This window comes from Hippocampus guttulatus, chromosome 2 (genome assembly GCF_054856545.1).
Source record: "Hippocampus guttulatus isolate MCC_2025c chromosome 2, RoL_Hgut_1.0, whole genome shotgun sequence".
Classification (NCBI taxonomy): Eukaryota; Metazoa; Chordata; class Actinopteri; order Syngnathiformes; family Syngnathidae; genus Hippocampus; species Hippocampus guttulatus.
Window position 1 is genome coordinate 29,680,514 of NC_141262.1, and position 21,105 is coordinate 29,701,618.

The 21,105-nt window shown below is 49.8% G+C and overlaps 3 protein-coding genes across 3 annotated transcripts; 1 reads left to right on the plus strand and 2 right to left on the minus strand.

Annotated features, from left to right (window-relative positions):
* Positions 1-1,031: 1,031 nt before the first annotated feature.
* On the minus strand, positions 1,032-2,558 carry sst5 (somatostatin 5). Its single transcript, XM_086106046.1, has 2 exons — positions 2,430-2,558; positions 1,032-1,373 (listed from the first exon to the last, which is right to left on the minus strand). Exons 1-2 carry the CDS (start codon positions 2,556-2,558, stop codon positions 1,200-1,202), a joined length of 303 nt encoding a protein of 100 aa, XP_085962172.1. The 3' UTR covers positions 1,032-1,199.
* A 1,591-nt stretch (positions 2,559-4,149) lies between these two features.
* On the plus strand, positions 4,150-8,625 carry zpax4 (zona pellucida protein AX 4). Its single transcript, XM_086106047.1, has 14 exons — positions 4,150-4,324; positions 4,514-4,641; positions 4,702-4,839; positions 4,909-4,977; positions 5,506-5,676; positions 5,922-6,018; positions 6,091-6,287; positions 6,433-6,777; positions 6,843-6,960; positions 7,047-7,252; positions 7,336-7,453; positions 7,742-7,914; positions 7,982-8,049; positions 8,328-8,625. The coding sequence occupies exons 1-14, from the start codon at positions 4,246-4,248 to the stop codon at positions 8,623-8,625; spliced, it is 2,205 nt and encodes a 734-aa protein (XP_085962173.1). The 5' UTR covers positions 4,150-4,245.
* A 7,046-nt stretch (positions 8,626-15,671) lies between these two features.
* Positions 15,672-20,980, minus strand: six7 (SIX homeobox 7). Its single transcript, XM_086105463.1, has 3 exons — positions 19,775-20,980; positions 17,944-18,107; positions 15,672-16,656 (listed from the first exon to the last, which is right to left on the minus strand). Exons 1-3 carry the CDS (start codon positions 20,162-20,164, stop codon positions 16,473-16,475), a joined length of 738 nt encoding a protein of 245 aa, XP_085961589.1. The 5' UTR covers positions 20,165-20,980; the 3' UTR covers positions 15,672-16,472.
* Positions 20,981-21,105: the final 125 nt, after the last annotated feature.

Here is a 21,105-nt window from a genome sequence, read left to right on the forward strand (position 1 = left end):
CTGAACAGAATTGTCTTCATATTGTAACTGTCAGCGTACTGTCACAAAGGACAAATGTTAACCTAAGCATGAAATAAATGTACTCACCACGTCTTTTCTGGATGTCTCACCGCAGCGTGCATGGGCAACTGTGGGCAAGGAGCGTCGTCGTTAACTGCGAGCGCTGTCCTCCTCCTCCTCCTCTTCCTGGGCAATCGGCTGGTGCCTCGCGAGGTTCACATCCAGTGAGGGCCCCGGCAGGGCCCTCGCCTGATTATCGTTTCAGGAAGGTTGTGGGGCGGGGCTACTCCCACTCCCCTCCGTACCGTCGGAGCGAGCACTGGGCGCCTCACTTTTCGGTGAGACCCCACCACCTTCTCCAATGGCTGGTGGGCACTGCGCGTTTCCCCCCTCGCGCCACTCGGAGACAGACCACCACGCGAGGCTGCGAGCGCCGTTCTTCTTGCTTGTTCTTCTTAATTGGCGGGTGGCAGCTAACGTTTGCGGTGCATCACCACCTACTGGATCGGAGTGGAGCAATACTTGACTGTTGTATATTAAAGTACGTACTGTACGGGGGAAAAAAGTAACAATTCAAAACTTGTACCATGGCAACATTTGCTCCGGTGCTGCGCCGGGGCTACCCCAGTGGAGCGTTCACATGTGCAAAGTTACACCGGTGTAGTAGTGATGTGTCGTTGGCAGCATTCTGCCATCGTCTTTCCCTCCGCCCCACTTGCCTTTTTCTACACGTCGACTGGTTCCAATGTGCCAGCGTCATGCTCAGGTATGCCAACAGGGACACGTTTCACCGGGTAAGGACGCCATGCGGTATGGCTTTCCGTCACAAAATGAGGCTGAAGCGTGCTTTTCCTCTCGCGTACGTGCCCTTTAAACATGGCGCTCGGAAAACCGAGCATTGCGGGTAACGCGACGTCTGCGCCGAAGGTGTGGCTTTTCATGAAAAGGGTCACCCCGATGACACAAGCAGCGTTTGCCAACTTTTACTGAGCCGAGGCACATATATTTACAAGAGAAAAATCTCACAACACACCGCAAATGTCACAAAGAGCGGAAATGCGAAAAGTCTCTGGGAGCCGACCCCGACGTTGACTTGGTGAACTCAAAGCATACATGTGACAGGATCGGCTTTGAACACACAACGGTTTGGGAATAACGACATGAGGATTAAGAAGCGGAATAATCATCTCGCGGTCGTGTCAGCAGGAGGTGAAGGTCTTCCAGAAAAAATTGCGGCAACCCGCGTTGCGCTCTCTTTGGCCGAGGGGCAGATGTCGCCGCCTCAACGCCGGCCCGACGCCCCGCTCGGGCGGCGCCTCGTCGCTTGACGCCACTTCGTAGACGAGCCTCAGCAAAAGCCAGCGAGCCGAGGCCTAAAAATAAAAAAAAGGAGAGAGAATATCAAGAATAGAAAAAGATCAGCTTCACGTTTCATTCCTTATCAAAGTAAGCAGGCTGCGGTGAAAGTTTTGAATCGAGAGATCTCAAATTGACCCCTCGTCGTCAAAGTATGACGGGCTCATCTGGAAGGAGATGGAAAACGCTGTCCGAAACGTTCTCAACGCCGCTTTTCCCGAAGCGAGTTGAGGGGTGAGCAGGCAAACTCCACGCAGGAAGGGGGGAGCACGGAACGCCCCCACCCACCCCCTGCGGACCTCTGCCCGGTGAGGCTGACGTGCTAAGCTATCCGGGCTGTCACCGTGCCGCCCAACCGGCCCACCTTCTGGGATACCTTTCGTTCCCATTTTTTCGACAGCGAACTCCTCTACAGCGAAACCCACATGGGCGAAAATCCCCTCTAATGTGAAAAATTTGACATCAAAGATCTGTCAAAATTTGACGTATATTCAACTCCTGACATTAACAAAATTTAAAAAGTGTAAGTTGAGGGGTTCGTAGGTTTTGAGTGGATAGCTCTACTTTACGAATGGGCAAAAAGGAGAGAGGGAATACTTTGAAGGCAACTTTTTTATTTTCCCACGTCTGCACCTCCGAACGAACGAACGAACGAGAACACATCTTTTTACCGGAACACAAACACTCACTGGTTTCCTTCAGCCAATCTGACAATATCAACATCATCTTGTATTGCAATTATTCAACGGAATATAACCGAGGTAACTGTAACACAAAAGAATATAATGCTCAAATATAAAATGAAAATAATCAATAATTTAACCTAAACTTACAAAAGTACTACTTCCGTAGGAGTCCGAAGACTTGTGTGAGTCGCCTGCGGAGACTTTTGGAGGAGTCGTGACATAGTAAGGATGAGAAAGAACATATTTGTGTTCTCAAATGTGGAGATTCAAAGAGGTGGGCAAAAGAACGACTCGAGGCAAGTACAAACGCCTGAACAATCCACTTGAATTCAGAACCCAGAAAACGATTGCGCAGCCGCGATGAGATGCAAGGACGGAGCAACCCACCTTTGCGGGCGCTGCGTCTGCTCCGAGGGCCTCTGCGAGCAGGAGCCCCGCGTCGGGGGCGCCGGCGCCCAAGCGCACCAGCAGCCCGCCGGACAACACAAGCGCGAGGAGCACCTGCGGCCGAAGCATCTTCGCCGGATCGTGTGACGGCCGTTCGGCCGCGATCGCCCTGTTAAATAGCCCGCGGTAGGGGGTCAGGGTGTGTGTGGGCGGGGGGGGGGGGGTTGCCACGACGCGTTTCGCCAGATGATGCAAATGTGTCACTCGGGTAGACGGTCCGTTTTGCTTGCTGGTCAGAAAAGGGAAGACGAAAGGTGGCCACACAAAAAGATAGCCCCAAAATAAATTCTGTTTTTTTTTTTTTTCCCAAGTGAATGCAATCTCGCTTAGGAGAGAGAGTGGGGGGTGGGGGCGAGAGAAAAAAGAAACGTTCATTTTAGATGATTTAAAATCTAATGATTCAGCCCTAGCGTGACCCTAATCAGGAGAATCTAAAACGGAGCGATGAGTATCAAACGCACCCTGGCTTGTGTCGGTCAGGATTAGCCATTGGGCGAGCGAGCACACCGCCAGGCGAGGCCCCCGCACGCTAACCCTTTGTTAATGACACACAGTGACTCAAATGTTAACCACCAACACTCCCCGCCGACAGCTTTAGTCAGCGGACGTCGCAACGGGGGCGGGGGGCATTATGCAAATGTCAAGGCCTCCGACATCGGACGAGCGGGCCGCTTCAAGATCGGAACCCCCCCCTTTCGAGCGGATCAATCTGACCACGGCTTGACTTGTGCGCTCCGGCGGCAGAAATGGGACCGCACATCGTCAAGGGTCCATTCGACATCTTCACCGACTCGACGCGCCAACGCCGCCGCAGAAAAGCGCCGCAGTGGCCAAAGGTCGAAGGTCATAACGGTCTCGGTCAGTTTTGAAAACAGACGTTTCATTTGACTTCCTGGTTTCGCATAGGTTAGTGCGAGCTAGACTATGGCCGAGGGGGGGGGGGGGGTCGCAAATTCCACGTGGCTAGCCCATTCATCACACACTCAAATGTGTACACATTTATGGCCTCCAAATGTTTTCAGACAAATATTTACTGGAGCGTCAATGATGACACTCGACTCAGCTCAGAGAACACAGGGGGGGGCTTGCTGGAACCCATCCCAGCTGAGATGGGGCGAAAGTACACCCCGAAGGAGTCGCCAACCAGTGGCAGGACTTGAGTTGTTCCTTTTGAAAAGGCAAATTGTTTAAGAGGAAGGACCAGAGGGGAGAGAAAAAGAAAAAAAAAACATTGTAGAGGGTGCTCAAGAGCCATTTGCTATTTTAAAACCACATTTAGGAATCCATTTGAGCACAGCGACAAGTTACATTTTATCTTCAAATTAAATCAACGCATCGCGCTCGGACGATTGGAAATTTCATGAGAGGGGACAGAAAAGGTTGCGGGAGCCAAACGGCCGCTGAGTGATTGCTAATGAGCGGCACCCTCGGCCGTGGCAACGAGGGCCCTCCCGTTGGCCGCTCGCTTCCATCAAAAGCCGCTTTCCTGCTCGCCGCACCCAACCATGGCGTGGCTCTTTTATTTGTGGTAAAAAAAAAAAGCCCCCACAAACTATCCAATTTGCCCCTGTTTTTCTTTTTTTGGCTTGTTTGTTTGTTTGTCTCAGTGTGTGCGGTTTTGTCTTGCAGGGCGGCGTCACTGGTGTCCGCGTGGGCCGAGCTCGTTCCCGATGGTACGGGATGAGCCCCCGCTTTGCGCAAATCCCGAGCAGCGTTTCAACCATTTTTGGCATTTTGCCTCGCAGGAGTCCTGGACATGGAGTGTCACGATCGTTCATTCGCGATAGCCGTGGACCTCTCGTTCGCCGGGGATGACGCTCGCTTTGAGGCCGTTGGTATGAGCGATTGCGGTCACGTCATGCTTGGATTCAGGAGAGAATCCCCCCCCCCATTGACTTTTATTGCAAACATGACAGAATGAATCGTTTGGTTTTGTAAGGACATGAGAGGGTTAGTGGGGTGTAATTGCAGCCACGGTGGAGATCGACCCAAAATGAAATTCCGTGCCTCTTCTGACCCGGCAGACCGGACGGGCACGTACGCCATCACCGAGGGCTACGCGGCCAAGTGCGGCTACGGCGTCACCGTCTCCCCGGCGAGCGGACGGGCGGAGCTGCGCGCGTCCTACTTCAGCTGTCACACGGACGAGCAGGTATCCGCGGCCGTTCCATCAAAGGAAAGGTGAATGCTGACGGCTCGGCCGGTCTCTCAGGACAATGGGGCGTTCGCGTTCCGCTTCAACCTGCTGTCGGGGCGCGACGGCGACGTGGTCTACGAGCTGAACAAGACCTGCGCGCCGTCGCTGAAGTGGTCCCCGCGAGAGGTCTCCTGCGAGCTCAACTACATGGAGGTCCGATGAGCCGCTTCGGCTTCGGTTGCCTTCCGTTCGGGTGCGGACGTGTGCCGGTTTTGTCGGCAGGTGTCCGTGGATAGCGGAGTCTCGTGCGCCGCCGGGACGGAGGAGGACGACCGGGATGTTCTCGGACACGTGAGTTCCGCCGTGACGCTTCGATGTCGAAACGCGTCTGACCTCGGCAGACGGCCGCTGCAAAACTCGAATCCCCTTTGGCGCAATGACGTGAGGAGATTTGGGCCCTTCCCTTTTTGGGAAGTTCGAGAGGTGGAGGGAGGTGGGCGGTCCGGCACCATCCCCCTGGGATTCTTTGGAAATGCAGCGGTTGTTGGCTTCGGTTGAAATTCTGCTCGGGCCCATTTCCTGGGAGGCCGGCGTGGTGTCACGGGACATTTTTGCAAACGACAGCCGCGCCGGTCGCGGTGGCGCTCTCGTAGCCCCGGACCGCGACGCTCGCCGCCACCGTCGCCGGCCCGACCGTCAGCAAGACGCCGGTCTTGATATTTCTGGCCCGGCGACCGCCGCGCATGCTTGATGCCCTCACGACCCCCAAAAGTTGATCTCGTCTCATCGGACCGCACGAGCGCTCGCAGCCGTACGGTCAACCCTACTCGAATGTGTAAGTTGGCCCCCGTCTCTGGGATCCTCTGGCGGTCTCCGCAGGCACACGGCTCCTCCGCTTCGGACTGGCGGGTGATGTTCCAGAGGGATGAGGAGCAGATGGAGCCCATGAGTCTCCGGGATGCCCAAGAGCAAGGCTACGCCTTCCACCTCGGCGGCGAGAGGCTGGTGTTCCGCACACCCTACGGACAGCCGGATTCGTTCACGGCCATGGTCAGAGTTCTAGAAATGGTGGGACGTTTTGGGCAATGAACACAAATGTGCAAAGTGGACGGCTGCCTTTTTCTGCGCAGTGCTCCGACTTGCGCGTTCCATTTGTTCGGTCCCAATTTGAGCAAATCTTTGGCGTCCGCGTTCTCCCCCGAAGCTAACGTTCCAATCGGCCTCGTTTCCCAGTTGAACATGCCGCGGAAATGTACTGGGCCCTTTCCATTCCTTGAACTCTCTCCACTTCTCAGGTGAACGGCATCCCCATCGAGGTGGTCCACGCCACTCTGGTCTCCAGACGGCGCTGGTCGCTCATCATGGTGGACTTGGTGGCTACCTGCTCCATGCGTACGTACGCTCTCCTGGCTTGCCCCGAAAGTCCTCCGACCACCGTCCTTGGTCACGTCATCTCTTGAACAGACCAAGGCGCTTACGAGGACGACGGCCACATGGTTTTCAAGACTCCGGAGGCGCCCTATCCCGGTCCTAATGGCACACGGGTCGGCGTCGGCGTTAGCTTTGACGGCGGCCTTTTTGAGGACGACGGCGACGTGGTGACGGAGAATGACACGGTCCAGATTAGAATCCCCTTGGATGCAAAGGGTGGACTCAGGAAGGTCTGAGTTAAAGTCCTTTTACTCCTTCACTCCCAAAGACGTTTTTAAACGTCTTTTCAGACTTGGTCTAGAATTGGCTGATACGGAATGAGTTGAAGCAAGAAATGAGGTGTTACAAGTCCTGATTCAATTCTCCCGACCGCAGAGTTTTGTGAGCGGCGACCTTTACGAGTTCTACACCTTCCACATCTACCTGGAGCAAATGTTTGAGGACGAGGACGCGGAGACCAGGCTGCGCCTTCACCGGATGCTGACCACGCCCTTGCTCCCGCGCCCCCTTTTGACCCAGAACCGAAGCGTCGTCGAGGAGCGCCTCTTTCAGGTCTACCTGGGCGACGTGCCCCAGGACGTCCGCTTGGTTTTGCTCCGACTCAACGGGCGCGAGGCGCTCTACACAAACTCCTGCTCGGTCGCCGCCGTGGCGCAGCCCGGCCGCGGCCACGGCTACTTGCTGAAGGTGTCCTTTGACGACCCCGCCGTCACGCAGCGGGTAGAGCGCGTTCTTTGAATCGCGGTCCTCCGAAAGGCTGCCCACTCACGAGTCTTCTCCCCTAGTACCACCGAGCGTACGGAACCGTGCAATACAGTTTGGACATCAACTACACGCTGAGCGTTCTGCCCGAAAACGAGCTCTACGACTACTCTGTGAGCGTCATGGCGCTGGCCGGCCCCTGTGAGTCAAACGGTGGCACGAGGAGCGGATGTCGCCTCGCACCATTTGCGCTGGGACCGGATATCAGTGACGAATTCTGCTTTGAGCTCCCCCAGTCCTGAATGCGGTTTGCTCAGAGTCCGGCATCAGCTTCAACGCGGACCACTGGGCGTTTGACTTCCTGTGGTCCATCGGAGTGGGCTCGGACACGCTGACGCCGGAGTTGGCGGCGCGGCGCGGCTACAGGATGAGCAACGAGAGTCACAAACTGCAGCTGGATGTGCCGCTCCACTCGCGGGGCTTCCGCTACAAGGTCGGAGGTGGTCCTGGGTCTGCTTCTCTCCCGATGGGGAGAACTCCATTCAAAAAAAATTGGGGCTCTGTCATTTGTTTCAGGAAATCACCCTGGAAAGGTTCTTGGGCACTTTTGAGATCTTCGTGAAGGAGCGTCAAACGGGAGCGGTTGAAAAAGCCGTGACAAAGACTTGTCCTTTTGTGACCTCGGAACTCATTGGTAAGTCGCGCGGCATTTTGCATGTTTGAAGCCAATGTCCGCGCGTGAGGTCCGCTCGGGGTTGCCGTCCTCGCGTTCGGCTGTCGCGTCCGTGACTGGGTGCGTGTCGCTTGAGAGCGACGCAAGCGTTAGCAAATGAGTGCGTAGAGTTAACTGGTTGCTGTCTGTCGCAAGGACTGGCTAGCGGTAGCTCGTTGATCCGTGTACTTGTGGACAGAACCTGGTGGAGGTGTTTCGCTTTTCAGATCAGGGTTGCACCGGCAGTGTTCTTTTAAATTTTTTTGAAAGTGTGTTCCACTGATGGGAGGATGACGGCGGTGGCTGACTTGTCTCGGATAACCCCCAGCGGTGCCGCACCGTCTACGAGCAACCTACTGGACACTTTCTGCGGCCCCGCGGAAGCCGACGATACCAGGGCGCTTTTCTCTTTCCCGCTCAACGGCTGTCGCTCCAAAGTCAAGGTGCGCAGCCAACGATTGCGTCACGGTTTGCAAATGATGACATTCTTTTCCTCCCGCGCTCCTTTAGCTCCGCCATGGTCACGTGATCTATCAAAATGAGATTTTCTACAGCGGCTCTGAGGATGCCAATGAAAGGTTTGTATTTCTCTCTTGACGTGGAGAAAAGAAGGAGAGACGGTTCGCGGAGCTTATTTTCAAATCGATGAGCCGTTACGGGCAACGTGAAGATATTCGACGGCTTTGGGATCATCGATGATGGCAGTTTTGATCAAAACTTGGGAGTCGGCGCTTGCAAATGTCGGCTCGCGGTACTTTTCTTGCATTGGCCGGAGCCGAAAAAGGTTCCCACAAAACAAATTTGCAAATGCTGTACCGTGAATGCGTGTGTCAGGGCTTTGCCGTTTGATCCTCAGGTTGGTGGTGCAGTGCGCGTATCCTCTGGAAGGCCTGCACAGGCTCTTCTCCACGTACACATTCGAGTCGGACGACCCCGGGACGGGCAGCATGGTCTTCACCAAGGGGTCCGCGGCGGGGACCGGCACGGCGGCTCTTCGTGGTCCCGTCACGACAACCAGAGCGGCTCCGACGACAGCCGCGGCGATGAGGAGCGGCGCCGCTCCGGCCCGCAAGCGTTTGGGCTCCAATCCCGCAGTGCGCTATGTCCGGGTGTCGAAACACGGCAAATTTCACACTGACGTGAAAAAAGGTTGAGGCATCGTGAAATTGTTCAAATTGCTCTCCTGCAGTAACGCTCTGACCGACTGAATTTCTTCACAGGTGCTAATGGATCTGGATGGCAGCGTGGCAGAGATGGAATGCATTTTTAACTGTAAATTCAATAAAACTGGATTCAATCTTAAAGTACTAAACGGGTCCTTTTGGCAAAACGGACTGCTTTACTCAAGTTGCACCAACTGCACACTCGGTCACATCTCAAGCTTCTCCCTGACACCGCAATGCTTGCTTTCCGGCGCCACGTTCGAGGGCCCGCAGGCAAACGGAAAAGGCTCGGAGAAATTCTTCGCCATTTTTTTCGCCCTTGTCTGGTTTCATGAAAACAATCTCGAATAGGACGTCTTTGGCAGCCATTGCTCCGAGTCGACCTGTAGAAAAAGTGAAGCTAGTTCGAGGAACGCATGACGTGCAAACGCAGACTTGTTGGATAAACTTTGAAAATCAGACTGCTCAGATGAAGACGGTTTGTTCCCCTAAGTGAGCAACCACAACATTGTCACTGAATTAGAAAGGGCATCTCCACTTTGGGAGGATTTTGATGTTGTCAAGTCGTCAGTGTCGTCGGGATGGGTGAAAGATGTTTTCTGCTTTGTCCCGGAACGGAAAAGCTAGGTTGCTTTTAGGTGACGCAGTACATCGATCGCAACTTTAATAGTGTAGCACCGCTCAATAAATCGTTTGTCTGCCTAAACCGGTCTTACTATATGTCGAAGATGCCTTTCAAGTTAGCTTAACTTGCTAGCTGCTAACAGATACGTTTGCAGGCCTAATGTGGCAGGGTTTCAAATGTTAATGCTCAAAAGGACAAGCCAGCTGTGTCAGCTGCCACAATTAGACTTGTTAAATGAGAGGGGAAAAAAACAAAAACGAAGGATTGTTGATTTTTATACCATTAGGGGTAAAGGCCCAGTGAGCAAAATTGGTCTGGCCCAGCTCTGGGGCAGACATGGCAGTACACTCGGCCCACGTACCTCAATGAATGACGGTCCCGCAGTGGCCCGCGTCTGGCATCCACGATGTGGGCCGCGTTCGGCCCAGATCTGAGCCACATTGTAAAACCATATCTGGCCCGACTCAGGCCCGACGCTGGGCCAGAACAGGGTTTTTTTCAACGTCAGGTTTTGTTTTTTAATTGAGGTACTAAGTTTTAAATTAACTTTATGGTCAAGTATGAAGTATCCGGTTTGTATTGCAGCAAACGGAATCAAAAGTAATTTCATTGTATTTCAGTGCAGAAAGGGTTCTTTTTGGCAGCACCTCTGACTGTTCAATCACCTACATTTTCACAAGTAATGTGTCAAAGAGCCGGCTCTTTGAAGTGAACGATGAGCCGTTTTTAGCCGAAAAAAAACGGCCATGGAAAGTAAGGCGTTTTTAGCCGAAAAAAACGACCATGTATAGGAAGGTGTTTTTAGCCGAAAGAAACGACCATGAATAGAAAGGCGTTTTAACAAAAAAAACCCGACCATGGATAGTAAGGCGTTTTTAACTGAAAGAAAAGGACCACGTACAGTATAGGAGGGTGTTTTTAGCCGAAAAAAACGACCACGTATAGTAAGGCACTTTTAGCCGAAAAAGATGACCGTGTATAGGGAGCCGTTTTCAGCCGAAAAAAACGACCATGTATAGTAAAGCATTTTAACTCGAAAAAAACGACCATGTATAGGAAGGTGTTTTTAGCCGAAAAAAACGACCATGTATAGTAAGGCGTTTTTAGCCGAAAGAAACGACCATGGATAGTAAGGCGTTTTTATCTGAAAAAAATGACCATGAATAGTAAGGCATTTTTAGCCCCCCAAAAAAAGACCATGTAAAGTAAGGCGTTTATGGCCGAAAAAAAACAACCATGTATAGAAAGGCATTTTTAGCCGAAAAAAAACAACCATGTATAGAAAGGCATTTTTAGCCGAAAAAAAAACGACCATGTATAGTAAGGCGTTTTTAGCCGAAAAAACCCCACCATCTTTATTAAGGTGTTTTTAGCCGAAAAAAAAACGACCATGTATAGTAAGGCGTTTTTCAACGAAAAAAAACAACCATGTATAGTAAGGCGTTTTTAGGCGAAAACAACGACCATGTATAGCACGGCGTTTTTAGCCGAAAAAAAAATGACCATGTATAGAAAGGCGTTTTAAAAAAAAGAACGACCATGTATAGTAAGGCGTTTTTAGCCCAAAAAAATAGACCATGTATAGTAAGGCATTTTTCGACGAAAAAAAAACGACCATGAATAGAAAGGCGATTTAACAAAAAAAACCCGACCATGTATAGTAAGGCGTTTTTAACTGAAAAAAAAGGACCACGTACAGTATAGGAAGGTGTTTTTAGCCGAAAAAAACGACCACGTATAGTAAAGCACTTTTAGCCGAAAAAAATGAGCATGTATAGTAAGCCGTTTTCAGCCGAAAAAAATTACCATGTATAGTAAATCATTTTAACTCGAAAAAAACGACCATGTATAGTAAGGCGTTTTTAGCCGAATAAAACCACCATGTATAGTAAGGCATTTTAACTCGAAAAAAACGACCATGTATAGGAAGGCGTTTTGAGCCGAAAAAACGACCATGAATAATAACGCCTTATTATTCATGGTCGTTTTAGCCCAAAAAAAAAACAACCATGTATAGTAAGGCGTTTTTAGCCGAAAAAAAACCCGAACACGTATAGTAAGGTGTTTTGAGCCGAAAAAAACGACCAATTATAGTAAGGTGTTTTTAGGCGAAAACAACGACCATGTATAGCACTGCGTTTTTAGCCGGAAAAAAAAAAGACCATGTATAGAAAGGCGTTTTTGGCCGAAAAAAACAACCATGTATAGAAAGGCATTTTTAGCCGAAAAAAAAACGACCATGTATAGTAAGGCGTTTTTGGCCGAAAAAAACAGACCATGTATATATAGTAAGGCGTTTTTAGCCGAAAAAACCCGACCACGTATAGTAAGGTGTTTTGAGCCGAAAAAAACGACCATGTATAGTAAAGTGTTTTTAGACGAAAAAAACGACCATGTATAGTAAGGTGTTTTTAGCCGAAAAAAAAGACCATGTGTAGGAAGGCGTTTTTAGACGAAAAAAACGACCATGCATAGTAAGGCATTTTAACTAGAAAAAAAACGACCATGTATAGGAAGGCGTTTTTATCTGAAAAAAATGAACATGTGTAGTAAGGCGTTTTTAGACGAAAAAAACGACCATGTATAGTAAGGCGTTTTTAGCCGAAAAAAACGACCATGGATAGTAAGGCGTTTTAACCCAAAAAAAAATGACCATGTATAGTAATGCGTTTTTAGACGTAAAAAAAGACCATGTATAATAAGAAGTTTTTTGAAGAAAAAAACAACCATGTATAGAAAGGCATTGTTAGCCGAAAAAAACGACCATGTATCATAAGGCGTTTTTCGAAGAAAAAAACAACCATGTATAGAAAGGCGTTTTTAGCCGAAAAAAACGACCTTAGTAAGCCGTTTTTAGCCGAAAAAAAACGACCATCTTTTGTAAGGCGTTTTTAGCCGAAAAAAAACGACCATGTATAGTAAGGCGTTTTTAGACGAAAACAACGACCATGTATAGTAAGGCGTTTTTAGCCGACAAAAAACGACCATCTATAGGAAGGTGTTTTGAGCCGAAAAAAAAGGACCACGTATAGTAAGGCGCTTTTAGCCCAAAAAAATTACTATTTATGGTCCTTTTTTTCGGCTAAAAACGCCTTACTATTTATGGTCCTTTTTTTCGGCTAAAAACGCCTTATGACCCATGGTCGTTGTTTTCGTCTAAAAAAACCTTACTATACATGGTCGTTTTTTTCCGGCTAAAAACGCCTTACTATACATGGTCGTTTTTTTCGGCTAAAAACGACTTAGTATACATGGTCGTTTTTTTCGGCTAAAAACTTCTTACTATACATGGTCGTTGTTTTCGTCTAAAAACGCCTTACTATACATGGTCGTTTTTTTCGGCTAAAAACGTATACATGGTCATTTTTTTTCATCTAAAAACGCCTTACTACACATGTTCATTTTTTTCAGATAAAAACGCCTTCCTATACATGGTCGTTTTTTTTCTAGTTAAAATGCCTTACTATGCAGGGTCATTTTTTTCGGCTAAAAACGCTTTACTATACATGGTTGTTTTTTTTCGGTTAAAACACCTTACTATACATGGTCGGTTTTTTCGGCTATAAAAGCCTTACTATACATGGTCATTTTTTTCGGCTAAAAACGCCTTACTATACATGGTCGTTTTTTTCGGCTAAAAACGCCTTACTATACATGGTCGTTTTTTCGGCAAAAAACGCCTTACTATACATAATCGTTTTTTTCGACTAAAAACGCCTTACGATACATGGTTGTCTTTTTCGGCAAAAAACGCTCTACTATACATGGTCGTTTTTTTCGGCAAAAAACGCCTTAATATACATGGTCGTTTTTTTCGACTAAAAACGCCTTACTATACATGGTGGATTTTTTCGGCAAAAAACGCCTCATATACATGGTCGTTTTTTTCGGCTAAAAACGCCTTACTATACATGGTCCTTTTTTTCGGCTAAAAACGGCTTACTATACATGGTCGTTTTTTTTGGCTAAAAACGCCTTACTATACATGGTCGTTGTTTTCGTCCAAAAACGCTTTACTATTTATGGTCATTGTTTTCGTCTAAAAACGCCTTGCTATCCATGGTCGTTTTTTTCGACTTAAAAACGCCTTACTATACATGGTCGTTTTTTCGGCTAAAAACGCCTTACTATACATGGTCGTTGTTTTCGTCTAAAAACGCCTTACTATACATCGTCGTTTTTTTCCGCTAAAAACGCCTTACTACACATGGTCGTTTTTTTTTTACTAAAAACGCCGTACTATACATGGTCGTTTTTTTCGGCTAAAAACGCCTTACTATACATGGTCGTTTTTTCGGCTAAAAACGCCATACTATACATGGTTGTTTTGTTCGGCTAAAAACGCCTTACTATACATGGTCGTTTTTTTCGGCTAAAAACGCCTTACTATACATGGATTTCTTTTGGCTAAAAACGCCTTACTATACATGGTCGTTGTTTTCGGCTAAAATCGCCTTACTATACATGGTCGTTTTTTTCGGCTAAAAACGCCTTACTATACATGGTCGTCTTTTTTCGTCTAAAAATGCCTTACTATTCATGGTCGTTTTTTTCGGCTAAAAACGCCTTACCATACATGGTCGTTTTTTTCGGCTAAAAACGCCTTACTATACATGGTCGTTTTTTTCGGCTAAAAACGCCTTACTGTACATGGTCGTTTTTTTCGGCTAAAAACGCCTTACTGTACATGGTCGTTTTTTTCGGCTAAAAACGCCTTACTATACATGGTCGTTTTTTTCGGCTAAAAACGCCTTACTATACATGGTCGTTTTTTTCGGCTAAAAACGCCTTACTATACATGGTCGTTTTTTTCGGCTAAAAACGCCTTACTGTACATGGTCGTTTTTTTCGGCTAAAAACGCCTTACTGTACATGGTCGTTTTTTTCGGCTAAAAACGCCTTACTATACATGGTCGTTTTTTTCGGCTAAAAACGCCTTACTATACATGGTCGTTTTTTTCGTCTAAAAACGCCTTACTATACGTGGTCGTTGTTTTCGTCTAAAAACGCCTTACTATACATGGATTTTTTTGGGCTAAAAACGCCTTACTACACATGGTCGTTTTTTTCGGCTAAAAACGCCTTACTATACATGGTCGTTTTTTTGGGCAAAAAACGCCTTACTATACATGGTCGTTTTTTTCGACTAAAAACGCCTTACTATACATGGTCGTTGTTTTCGTCTAAAAATGCCTTACTATACATGGTCTTTTTTTTCGGCTAAAAACGCCTTACTACACATGGTCGTTTTTTTCGACTAAAAACGCCTTACTATACATGGTCGTTTTTTTCGGCCAAAAACGCTTTACTATACATGTTCGTTTTTTTCGGCTAAAAACGCCTTACTACACATGGTCGTTTTTTTCGGCAAAAAACGCCTTACTATACATGGTCGTTTTTTTCGGCTAAAAACGCCTCACTATACATGCTCGTTTTTTCGGCTAACAGACCTAACAGCCTAACATCTTGGGCCTCAGACCAGGAAATTGATGTCACAATCAAAAGACGGCTACATCTGGCTCCTGATCGGGATGGTGACAGGAAGGAGAGCATGACAAGAAAAGAGGACATGTAGAGCGCAACAATTTGATGGACAGAAAAACACCGTTCAAGAGTAAGCTGCATCCCAATTTGGACTTTGTGTTCACTGTTAAATAAAGAAAAGTTATATGGAGTTATATGTGAGGTTCACAAATTATGACAATAAACATATGTTTATAACAGTCGTTTTTTTATTGTGGGTCAAATATGGCTGATGAAAGATGTGGCTTAGTTGAGGTTGAATTCAGGCTGATATCAGGAAAGTGTTCTGGCCCAGCGTCGGGCCTGAGTCGGGCCAGATATGGTTTTCCAATGCGGCTCAGCTCTGGGCCGAATGCAGCCCACATCGTGGATGCCAGACGCGGGCCACTGTGGGACCGCATTCATTGAGGTATGTGGGCCGAGTGTACATGCCGCATCTGCCCCAGAGCTGGGCCAGACCAATTTTGCTGTCTGGGAGGCCACGCTAAAATCAACCTGTCCAATTTCATCGTGGGCTAACCGAAAGCTACTGGCAGGACGACTAGGGAGCAATTTGTAAACAGTGAAACAGTCAACTCCCGGAAAGCTCGTTTGCATGGCCAACAAATTGACGGCGGTAGACCGAGGACTCAAACCGCTGCGTTTCTTCCTGCAGTCAAAACGTAATCCTGCAAAATAATCCACATTTTTCATAAACGTACCTGTAATCTGAGTATGTGGGGGGGTGGGGGGGGGGGTCTTCTGTAACTGTCAGAGTATCCGCTTACGGTTTTTTTTCTGTATCCAAAGTATGTAACGACTTTCCATGCATTTGGTTCCTCCTCGAGCATCTCACCGCGTGGCCCTCGGCGCCAGTCAAGGACAAACAAACCCACTGAAGCAACCTCACTTTGGATAGAAATATATATCATTTATTGACATGAACACAGCTTCCTTTTTTTTTCCTTGAGGAAAGATCGTCCGCCGGTGGCGCGCGTCGCTGAGACTCTCCTCCGACCACCGCCGCACTGGGAGCGGCTTAAAAAAACAACAACGCGTGGCGTGACGTCAGCAGGTAAACATGGTGAGGGGTGCCCTGAGTTGCTTCCTGTTAAGGCAGTGACATGCTCGCTGTGCTTTGAGCGCTTGCTAGCTACAAGAATTTTGGGGGATACGTTTCACAAAGTATGGTGAAGCCTTGCTATTTTTTTTTTAGTCAACACACTATGTAAGTTCATTCAAAAATAAGAAGAATAAAAGAGAAATTATTTTTGTGCAGGATTTTTTTTTCCCCCATGACAACAAATTGACGAAACGAATACGGGGATAGAACCGACGTGAAAAATTCCTTGATTGTACTTCAGTCCAAGCCAGAGTCGCTACTTGTGACTTCAATAAAGGAGGTGAATGAATACTTCGAACACAAGTCTCCGTGCTTCTACTTTTAAGTACGGAGCGAGAGTACTTTTGCCACCTCGGCGGAGCCAGGCACTGCGACGAGAAACACTTGAAGAGCACAGGGCTTCTTTCTCGAGAGCCCTTTTCCACGACCATATGCGGTCAAAGTCACGGGGCTTGTGGAAGCGCGTGCCGTTTGTTGCTTTGTTTTGGGGTTTTTTTTGTCCCCTCTCAAGCGTGACATCCTGGCCCCCCGTCACGAGACAGTCCAGACCTCGCCCGGAGGCCATCGCCGGCGCGGCCGCGCGCCATTTCAGGACTCAAATTCGCTGTCGCCGCTGACAGAGATGTCTGGCGTGGAGGCGCCGGCGCCCCTTCGCTCGGTCTCCGTGCTGCAGTCGCTGGCCTCTGGGCTGCCCAGGTTGCGGGGGGAGGACACCAACAGGCGAGGGGGGCACTCCCGGTCCGAGGGCAAGATGGCCGGCTCCTGCTGCAGCCTGGCGCGGAGCAAAGACAGGTTGGAGAGACCGGGGTCGGTCATTCCGCCATCGGAAGATATTTTCTGTCCCCGCTAATTTGGAAATAATCCCTGTGTCAATTTTAGCCGGAGTAAAAGTCAAACCGAAATATTGTTGAAAAACAAGCCCAAAAATGGCTTGTTTCTGAAGTGGCGAACTTTGGCGAACCCTTAAATTGTTCTACTAGCTTGTTCCATCCCAGATTCTGAATCGGACTTGTTTTGATGCAGGTCAGGTCATGTCTGACGGCGAGCTCTGAGCTCAGCGGCGGGCCTGAAGCCTGGAGGCGGCGCCTTGGACTTTTCAACCCAAAGTCGACCGTGGCTGCTCCGCCCAGGCTGGTAGGAGGCTGCGTCTTAATGCAGCCCTTCCTTTCTTCTTCTTCTTTTTTTTTTTGCCCTCGCTTCTTACTCACAGCCCATTCACGTGTTCGCCGCATTTCCTTTCCAACACTCGGACTCTCCCTCCGGATCCTCGAAAGTTGGCCTGTGAATTGTTGAAGTGTGGTTCAACCTCCATGATGGACGATGCGATTGGCTCGGTCGGATCACTGCGGTCCAATGAAGGTTGAATGAAACTGCGTGCATGGCCTTTCTTATCGATTGGTGTTTATGATCTACTTTATGTCGTCTGGCTTTGAAAATGAGAATAAGGTGCCAATCAAAATCGAGTAGAATATTCTCTTCTGAGTGGAGCCGAACTTCCTGAGCATCCACACTCTGTTACCCACTAGCTTGCACATCGGGTAGCAGACATCCAGCATACCGCTAGGGGGATGTGGGGGGGGCGATTTTGCCATACAATCACCACTGTGAAAATGATTGCGGGTTGACTGGCTCCACTCGTCTCCGATCGGGGGCTCGAGTTTTTTTCGGCCAAAAACGCCTTACAATACATGGTCGTTTTTTGGGGCTAAAAACGCCTTACTACACATGGTCGTTTTTGGTCGATTTTTGCGGGTGGCCAACAGCCTGCTCTCTGCCAGAGTCGATCCGGCCGTGCGGCCGACGGCAGCCGAATCCCATCCCCGCATTCAGAACCGAGGAAAGGAAAAACCGGAGTCATAAGGTGAGCGTTTTTCAGTTCGCCCTTCTGTTCGACTGACCCATGGCTCAGTCGAACAGAAAAAAAAAAAAAGCAATCCGGTGGGGTGACGGTCGATGTTGTCCTGTTTTTATATCCATATATCAAATCAAGGCGGTGCTGCAACTCTTGGCGTGTGCGCATGGTGAAAGGAGCTCTCTCGGGCCACGCCGACTCACTCACCTGTTCTTGGCGGAGGCGGCGCGGTCTCGTTGGCGGCGGTTCTTGAACCAGTTGCCAACCTGGGTGGCCGTGAGTCCCGTGGCCTGGGCCAGGTGCCTCTTCCTGGACGGGTTGGGGTAAGGGTCTTGGAGGTACCACTCTCGCAGCAAACTGCGCGTCCTCTCCTGGTGGCAAACGAGGGAGAGGCCGCAAACTTACGGCTTTCGCCCACAGCCGGCCAGAGGCGAGTCGAAACCCCAAAGGGGGTTGCCCCCGAGACCGTTTCATCAGATCCCGGAGTGTTCATCATTCATTGATTGCTTGGGTTCAAAGGTAATTTAGAACCCGGACATTTTAGGGTGAAATTGAGAGGCTAAAACTAGCCCGTTGTTGCATCATTGCATATGAGCTTAACTGGCTATTTTGGTCCGACTTGATCGTCGCCGCACGACAGAAGAGCTCGTAGGTGGCCGAGCCTTGCTGAGGATTGGCAAATAAATACCTCGGCGAAGTTTGAAAGCGTCCCGGCCGAGGTTTACGCCATCGCTCCCGTCTGGCGGCGTCAATGGGCAAAGCACTACTTTTGTTCCCACGGAAGCCCGGGGCTTAGTCCGGCGGGGATCCTCGGCACAAAGACGCCACAAGACGGGAAGAAGCTCCGCCCCCGATCGGCGATTGGACTCTTTGCGATCTGATGGAGAGCCCCGCTCATTGTCAAACTTTGATTAAGTTCCGAAAGGCAACGGAGCCGCGCGGCGGCCGGGATTCCCCTGGCTCCCCCCCGACTCTCCTCCTCCTCCTCCTCTCACACCCCCTGCCAGTCGTATTAGGCCGGAGCTTGCCGGAAGATGGCCCTCAAAGTCATTGACTCTTTACTCAATGGGATCCCCGGAAGGAAGGAAGGAAGGAAGGAAGGAAGGAAGGAAGGAAGGAAGGAAGGAAGGAAGGTAGGTAGGAAGGTCAAACACTAGTTTGAAAATTGGAGTTGACTTCAATTTATTGCGCAATACTTTGTGACTCGGAAAAAACAGAAACTCATATCGACTGAAATAAATCATTTTCCCCAAAAAGCTTTTCCTCAAAACTGCTTCATACAGAAGAGGATTAGGTACCAATGAAGAAAAAAAAACAAAAAAAACAAGGTTGGCAAGAAGCTCATTTTAATCTCAGAATTCAGATTTTAAAGTCCGAATTCTGAGATAAAAGTGAGAATCTTGCCAAATGTGTTTTTTTTCTTCATTGGCCTTAATCCTCTTCCGTAGATTGAAGCTCCCTGAATTTTTTTTTTTTTGAGAACCCAGGTCGGAACCCTTCATGGTGGCGTTGCGAAATCAGCGGGGATAGGCCCGAGCTTGCTCACCACTTGAGGGAAGGCTTTTTTTTTTTTCCCCCTTCAGATGCTTTTGAAGGTTGGCAATTTTTTTTTCTCTGCGATCTTGGAGCTGCGTCCCGGATTGAATTGCAACCGCGTCGTGTTCGCCGTTGATAGCTTGAGAGAGCGAATGCTTTCGGCTCTGTGAAGTTGTCCCTCCGCAAATGTTGTCGACACGGAAGCGTTCATCAAATTCAAATTGGCGTAGAATGCTAATTTTCAACATGCAAAGTGCAATGTTGGCGGCAGGGGAGGGCGTGACACTTGATTTTCGATGCGTATTTGGCTTTTGGATTTGGTGTCGCGAAAGGTTAATTGCTTCAGAAGGGCAGTCCAAAGATTTTGTTTTTGTTTCTTTTCGGAAACATGACAAGGCCACCCACGGCAGTCAGTCGCAAAATCCTTCGGCTTTCGATGCGCCCGAACCAGCGGCAATGATCAAACGTTAGCTTGGCAAAATGATCCCGGCGGCGACGTTACCTTGAAGCAGTGCGTCTTCTGCTCGCCATCCCAGATGGTTCGGGGCAAAGGGAACTTCTTGCGTATGCGGTACTTCTCCACCGGACCCAGCGGTCGCCCCCGCAGCCTCTCGGCCTCCCGGTAGTGCGCGTCCAGCCACAGGTCCTGCAGCTTGGCGTGGGACTCCCGCGTGAAGCGGTGACTTTGCAGAATTTGGTAGAGCGCCTCGAAGTTGCCCCTGTGGAAGGCCACCAGGGCTCGGGCGCGCATCACCGACTCGTGGCGGTTCAGGGCCTGCCCGGCCGGCAGGGACCAGAGGAAGCGAGCCAGGCGCTCCATGTCGCCCGTCTCCTCCAGGTTCTCGCACACGCGGGCCACCTGCTCGCCCGTGAACATGGGCGGCGGGAACATGTCGCAAGTCAAGGAGGAGCGAGGGCGAGATGCTGCGCGGGGGGCCGCTGTGGCGGAAAAAAGCCAGGGCCGCCGGCAGTCGGGAGGTATTTATAGCGCCGTGCAATTAGCGGCCCTGCGCTAGTTTGAAGAAGGATTAGAGGGGGCGGGGGGCGGTGCCCTTCCCTATCCTACCCTACCCTGAGGTGACACACGCAGCTCATCAGCTTGTTTGGACGATTAGCCTCAGCGCACTCGGATCGAGAGAGCCGGCCTCGGATCACCAGCCAAAGAGCGCGCCGATCAATTCATTCGGGCGCCCGAGACTCGGAGGAGGTTGCCGTCAGGTCAAGGATGATCCGCGGCAAAGCAGATTAGCATCATCATCATCATTGTCATTGGAACATCTGCACTCTTCAGCGCCCCCCCCCCCCCAACCCACGAACAAAACTCGTTTGTCGTCAGCGTCGGGCCGTGGAGGCCCGCTTGGCGTCGCGCACGAGTGGCTTCAACTGGAGCCTCCCGACGGTGACGGCGATGACCACAACAAATGATTTTGCCCATTGGCCGAGCGGGGGCTGCGCCTGCGCCTGCGCGCGCTGCTCTCAGCATGCCGCATAAATCCTCAGTGAAGACAATTAACAAGCAATTGGGAGGAGAAGTAATTAGGATGATCTGCTTAACACCGTGGCAGGGAAAATGGCTTGGAAACGCACACACGCACACTTAATCCCCTCCAGGCAAATGTGTAAAGGCTAATTACAAGCTCATTTGCAACTCAATAGGAGGATCCTCTCAGACGGCTCCACCCTACCGCTGCCCCCCCCCCCCCCCGCCCCCGTCCTCCTCCATAAGACGCCCGGTGTTAGTTTGATGCCTCACCTCACACGGGGAGGGCGCGCTGGGGGGGAATAACCCCCCCACCCCCGCCCAGAACGGGACGCACGACAATATGCGACACG